This window comes from Trachypithecus francoisi, unplaced genomic scaffold, assembly GCF_009764315.1.
Source record: "Trachypithecus francoisi isolate TF-2019V2 unplaced genomic scaffold, Tfra_2.0 Lachesis_group15, whole genome shotgun sequence".
In the NCBI taxonomy this organism is placed as follows: Eukaryota; Metazoa; Chordata; class Mammalia; order Primates; family Cercopithecidae; genus Trachypithecus; species Trachypithecus francoisi.
In genome coordinates, this window is record NW_022681460.1 from 65,714,486 (window position 1) to 65,721,258 (window position 6,773).

Sequence of the window (6,773 nt, forward strand, 5' to 3'; positions counted from 1 at the left end):
TGATTATTTAAATCCAGCAGTATTCAGGTTGGGTTTCCATCTCTTCTGGATCTTGGACCCCGTTGTTCTATGAGCCATGGGCAAAGCTTTGTATGGCTGAGGTCACAGGCTGGCATTGCAACTTCTCTAATCATTTCCATCATTGAACCCTCCTTGTTCCTGACAGTTAATAGCCTCCACCTGGAATCTGGTATTTCAGGATTTTTCATCCTGTTACTACTGGAGCCCATTTCAGGAACAGCATCTCCTACACCCATCCATGGCCTTCAGCAATAGGCATCCCTCCGCTTCATCCCATTCTGGTGTCTTCTTATGGGGCCTTCTTTATATGCCAGGTAAACAGGAGTCCTCCAGGCTTCCCATGAGCACAGCGGATGGAAATTGTTCTGGATTTTCACACTCAGAGCATTCCAGCATGGGCCTTTCTCTGAGCCTGTGATCCCTCCCTCTAATACCTGCCTTAGATTTTCAGATTTTCTATTTCTTGCTGCATGGACCATCTCTTTGTCCAAGGTTTCAGGAAGGCATCCTCATAGCAGATGAGCACCATCAGCAGGGGCTTTGCCAACATGTTAAATCCTGTGACCATGACAATTAACTCTTCTTTATTCAACTGGTTTCCATCCTCAGTCCATCCCACCATGCACCAGCATCCTCAGGGGCAGCCCCCACACCCTCTTCTACCTCCTGCAGTCCACATGGGCTGCTGCTGAAGATCCTCTGCCATCCAGGCCCTTCCTCCTCTAGCAGTCCTGGCACCTTTCATGTGTTGACCGATGTGGACAGAGGGGAAGTGGGACATGTCTGGGGACATGTGGTTTCTCAACAGGCAGAGACTTCCTCCTCCTCCTCCTCCTCCTCCTCCTTGTCATCATGGAAGTGGGGAGCACTTGGCTTAATCTTGTGGACACCACAGTTCTGGAGGGGGCACTCTTTGCTGGGCCAGCCCAGCCCTCCAGAGGCATCCTCTTATTGTCACGGTGTGGAGGAGGGGTACCTAGGGGTATTTTTCTCCCCACCCACCCCTCACCTGCCTTTCTCTACAGACCTTCACTCTCTTTGCTATGACATCACCATCATTCCTAAGTTCAGACCTGGGCCACGGTGGTGTGCAGTTGAAGGCCAGGTGGATAAAAAGACTTTTCTTCACTATGACTGTGGCAACAAGAAAGTCCTACCCGTCAGTCACCTGGGGAAGAAACTTAATGTCACAAAGGCCTGGAAAGCACAGAACCCAGTACTGAGAGAAGTGGTGGACATGCTCATCCAGCAGCTGCTTGACATTGAGCTGGAGAATTACACACCCAGGGGTAAGTTTCAGATGGCCCAGGACAGGAGGGAGCAGATACAGTGGTAGGTTAGAGGCATTTATAGTTTTCATGTAAAAATACAAATAGGAAGGTCCTATCACCCCTTAAGAGGTCTAGAGGCAAGGCCAGGATGTGGCAGAGAGAGTAAGACCAGGAAATTGTAAGGCGGACAGGATGGGGGCTCAACATGTGTCAAGACCAGAGCTGATCTCTCTCTGATGGGGGCAGAACCCCTCACCCTGCAGGCCCGGATGTCTTGTGAGCAGAAAGCTGAAGGACACAGCAGCGGATCTTGGCAGTTCAGTTTTGATGGACAAGTCTTCCTCCTCTTTGACTCAGAGAACAGAATGTGGACAATGGTTCATCCTGGAGCCAGAAAGATGAAAGAAAAGTGGGAGAATGACAAGGATGTGACCATGTCCTTCCATTACATCTCAATGGGAGACTGCACAAGATGGCTTAAGGACTTCTTGACGGGCATGGACAGAACCCTGGAGCCAAGTGCAGGAGGTAACAGAAGAAAGAAACGGGGATCTGGAATGAGATCAGAAACGGTGATCTCGAGACACTAGTTCTTGAGTTCAGCTTCAGTCATCCCAGTGTACAAGTTTATGTTAAAATAACCCCCTCATGGGGCACTCCTCCTGGGGGTGCTGGCGTGCCTGTGTTCTCCCACCCTCCTCTCCCTTCTCCCTCTTGACTCCTCTTTCTCACTGCACTTGCTTCTGCTCCCTGTGCTGTGGATTTCTCACCAACCTCAAAGCTGCGGGTGTCACTGTTTTCAGACCTTTCTCCTTAGTGTTCCCTCTTGAGAATGACTTTTCCTTTCCTCTCTTTGGTCTGTTTCTGGAAATCCATCAAAACTGCCTCCAAGGCCAGCCCAGAGACCCTCTCCTCCCCAACCCTGGAGCATCATCTTCTCTTCCACCACAGCAGGAGGGTGGGCTGTGCTGTCACCTTGCTTCCCTCAGCAGCTGTGTGAGCTCCCTGAGGACAGGGACACCCTCTCGCTTCCTACCCCAGGAACTGTCCCAGCAGCTTCCCCACAGCAGGAGGGCACAAAACCTCTGCCTTCCAGGACGACCTGGGTCAGCAGGAGCTGAGGAGGCATCTCCTCAGATTTGGGGCCTGGACAAGGGTTGTCACTCTTGTGTTTCCATTTCAGCACCACCCACCGTGTCCTCAGGCGCAGCCCAACTCAGCGCCACGGCCACCACCCTCATCCTTTGGTGCCTCCTCATCGTGTGCCTCCTCATGTGCCCCAGGCACAGCCCAACCCACAGCCATGGCCACCACCCTCAGTCCCTGGAGCCTCCTCCTCAGCCTCCCCTGCTTCATCCTCCCTGGCTGCTGAGGAGAGTGCTTTGGAGTGACAGGTATGGGGGCAGAATTGGGAGTGGAGCAAGGGGCAGGTGGGTGAGGAGGGAGGACGGGGATGGAGAATTCCCTGAGTCCCGCCCCTTCCCATGTCTGGGACCTTCTCATCCTGACATAAGACAGGTGAATGAGACCCTGTGTTGCTTGTTGGAAATGACCTGGGCAGCTCTGCCCTGAGTTCTGATGGATTCTCACCATCAGAGGCCAGAGGGAAAGGCGGGGTGGTGCCATACCAAGGCTCAGGGTCTGTTGAGCTTGAGAGGGCTTAGCAAATTCAGACCTGATTCAGAGCAGGTTCCTACTCAGGAAGGATGTGTGGCCTGCAGGCAGCAGGAATTCAGACATGGGCAGTCCTCTTAATTGGGTTAGGTGCATCATGGTAGCTTTACATGAGGTGTGACAAGAGAAGGGGGATTTCATCTCTGAGGCTAAGAGAGATATATGTGGGCGGCAAGTCACCCAGGTGCTGAGGCAAGAGACTGAAGGCACAAGCTGTTCCAGTATAATAAAGAAAATACTTAAAATAAGAATAGTTGTATTAGACATAGAATATAGACATGATTATATATGAATATTATAAATCATTAGTTTGTAGCATTACTCTTTTTTCCAATGTTATAATAATCTCTGTTTCACAATTATAACCTAGGAAAAACCAGGGCAAACAGAGATAGGATCTGAAGGAACACGGTGAGAAGTGACCAGAAGACAAGAGTGTGAGCCCTCTGTCATGCCCGGACAGGGCCAGTAGACAGCTCCTTGGTCTAGCGGTAATGCCAGTGCCTGGGAAGTCACTTGTTACTTAGCAGACCTTGGTCTAGTGGTAGCGCCAGTGCCTGGGAAGGCACCTGTTACTTAGCAGACCAGGAAAGGGAGTCTCCCTTTCCCTGGGGGAGTTAGAGAGCACTCTGCTCCACCACCTCTTGTGGAAGGTCAAACATCAGTCAAGCCTGCCCACAGCCATCCGGAGGCCTAAATGTCTCCCTGTGATGCTGCGCTTCAGGGTCATGCGGTCATGCTCCTAGTCTGCTTTCATGGTCCACCCTGTACACCTGGCTCCGCCTTCTAGATAGTAGGAGCAGAATTAGTAAAAGTGTTAAAGTCCAAGAAATACATAGAAGAAATAATGACATAAACTGTCCTCTCTCTCTCTCTCCACCTCAGCTGCCAAATAGGGAAGGGCCACTTGTCCGGTGGACACATGACTCGCGTGACCTTACCTGTCATTGGAGACGACTCACACTCCTTATCCTGCCCTCTTGCCTTGTATACAATAGATAACAGCGCGGCCAGGCATTCGGGGCCACTACCGGTCTCCACATCCTGGTGGTAGTGGTCCCCTGGGCCCAGCTGTCTTTCTGATCTCCTTGTCTTGTGTCTTTATTTCTACGATCTCTCATCTCCGCACACGAAGAGAAAAACCCACAGGCCCTGTAGGGCTGGTCCCTACAGATATGGGTGCAATCCCAGGAGGAGGGGGCTGGGAGAGCCTTGGTATACCTAACTGAAAAGGAGGGGTGCAGAGCTGCCCTCCCACAGAAAGTGGCTTGGATTCCAGGAATTAAGGTGGAAGGTGAAGAGTAGAGGCTGCTCATGAAAAGGTTTTTTAAAAAGTCAGTACCATGGGCCCATGGGGTTTGAGTCCAGACCTTAAGGCAGCTCCCCTGCCATCAACCTCCTGCAAACCCTAGATCCTGAGCCGACTGATGGCCCTGCCAGGAGCAGAGTGGACTCAGACACGGGGGAGCTCAGCTGCTGCTCAAGTCCATGGGCACCACTGGGCTGGACCAGGAATGAATAAGGTAGAACAGCACGTTCAGAGCTATGGGTGCTGCTCCCAGTGTGAGGAGAGGCTGAGGAAGAAGGGGAAGGAGGGATGCTTCCCTGCAGGCCCACCCAAGGCCAAGGACAGAGGAATACAGAGCCCTCTCTTTGGATGGGCTACCCCCACCCCTTTCCATGTTTTAGGCCCTCTCATCAGATGGTAGAGAAGGCCATGAGTGAGGGAGCAGGCCCATCACTACCAGCTTCGGTCCTGTTGGACCCTCCACTCCATGCCCTGGTCAGGTGCAGGGCCTGGGCTGACTCTATGATTTGACAAAGGAAGAAAGAGGATGGTCCAAGCTGCTGGTGCCAGGGTTGGGGCTCAAGGGAAAGACAGGTCCCTTAGTGCAGGGGGCTCTGAGACGTGGAGTGCCTAGGGAAAGATTGCCCTGGAAAAGTGATCCGGGTTCTCATTCATCTCTTAAACCAACATTTGTGTCCTTTTTGAAAGTTAAAGATGATACCAAAAAGCCCCTGTGAGCAGGGTCTCGATCAAACTCGCCCTTCTGGCTGGTGACTTGCCCACCACCTACTGTGTATGTCCAGAGGCCTCCAGCAGATCATGACGACACCAGGGACCCAATAGCTCCTTCACTGCCTTGATTCCTTTTGTCAACAATTTTACCAGTGGTTATTCCTAGCATCTTATGTTATTTTTTATTGGTGCTACCTGATGGAATTCCTGCAATTAAAGTTCTGGCTGACTAAACAAGATATGTCAACATTTTCTTTCTTCTGCTTTTGTTTGGAAAATTGAGTACTTTTTGAACGATAACCTCTTTCTTCCAAATGATATAGTCAGTAAAACAATCAGGTTAGACTTCAGAACTCCAGGGTTTCTCTCCGTGTCCTGAAGGATAATTCTTTATTTAATAAGAAAAAATTACATTAATGATTATTTCCTCAGTAATTTATTGCTCTGTACTAATATTTCAACAGAGAGTTCTATTTCCCAAAAACCTACTGAGTTTAGAATTTTCTTGTATTACCCAGTAGAGAATTAATGTTATTTCATTTTTCCTCCATGATGTGGAGTAATAAATGAGTGATTCTGCTAGATTTTGTGTGGAAACAGAGAATCTACAAAACATGGCTGAAAAAAATCAGGGACAACACACATACATGGAAAAATAATTTATGCTTATGAGTTAGAAGATACAATATAGCTAAAATGGCCATACTTCCAAAAGTAATTTATAGATGCAACACTATCCCTATCAATACCAACATCATTTTTCACAAAATTAGAAAAATCTAATCTAAAAGTTATTTGGAATTTAAAAAGAGCCCAAATAGCCAAAACAATCATAAGCAAGAAGAACAAAGCCAGAGGCATCACATTGCCAGACTTCAAACTATAATATAAGGCTATAGTGATCAAAACAGAATGGTACTGGTACAAAAATAGACACTTAGATCAGTGGAACAGAACAGAGAAGTCAGAAAGAACACTTCACACCTACAGCCATCTAACCTTCAACAAAATCAACAAATGCTGCTGCGACAACTGGCTAGCCACGTGCGGAAGAATGAAACTGAAGCCCTGCCTTTCACCATGTATGTAAAATAACTCGACATGGACTAAAGATTTAAATGTAAGTCCTAAAACTATAGAAATCCTGGAAGATAACTTAGGAAATACCACTCTAGACATACAGCCTGGAAAAGATTTCATGGTGAACACACCAAAGGCAATTGCAACCAAAACCAAAAATTGACAAAAGGGACTTCCTTAAACTAAAGAGTTTCTGCAGAGCAAAAGAAACTAGCAAACAGTAAACGGCCTATAGAATGGGAGAAATATCTGCAAACTATGCATCTGGAAAAGCTCTAATGTCCAGAATCTACAAGGAACTTAAACAACTCAACAAGCAAGAACAAAAAACCCAATTAAAAAATAAGAAAAGAATGTGAACACTTCTCAAAAGAAGACCAGCAAGTGGCCAACAAACACGAAAAAATGTTCTTTCGGAGGCCGAGGAGGGCAGATCACGAGCTCAGGAGTTTGAGACCAGCCTGGCCAACATGGTGAAACCCCGTCTCTACTAAAAATACTAAAATTACTCTGTGTGGTGGCGCGCACGTATGACCCGTAACGGTGCATAGTCTAACGTTGAAACTATAAAATATCTTGGACTGGTACTTCCTGGTTTTGTCCAGCAGATGGCACTGCTTATCTTGCAAATATTTCAGTAAGCCCAGAGGGTTTGCTCACAGTGAGTTTGTGCCATGAGCTCCTTGGCACACAGTTTGGGATCCACA

At 48.3% G+C, this 6,773-nt stretch overlaps 1 protein-coding gene across 1 annotated transcript; it reads left to right on the forward strand.

The window, feature by feature from the left end:
* The first annotated feature begins 776 nt into the window (after positions 1–776).
* On the forward strand, positions 777–5,135 carry RAET1G (retinoic acid early transcript 1G). Its single transcript, XM_033235255.1, has 5 exons — positions 777–879; positions 1,047–1,310; positions 1,539–1,820; positions 2,476–2,686; positions 3,852–5,135. The coding sequence occupies exons 1-5, from the start codon at positions 777–779 to the stop codon at positions 4,018–4,020; spliced, it is 1,029 nt and encodes a 342-aa protein (XP_033091146.1). The 3' UTR covers positions 4,021–5,135.
* Positions 5,136–6,773: the final 1,638 nt, after the last annotated feature.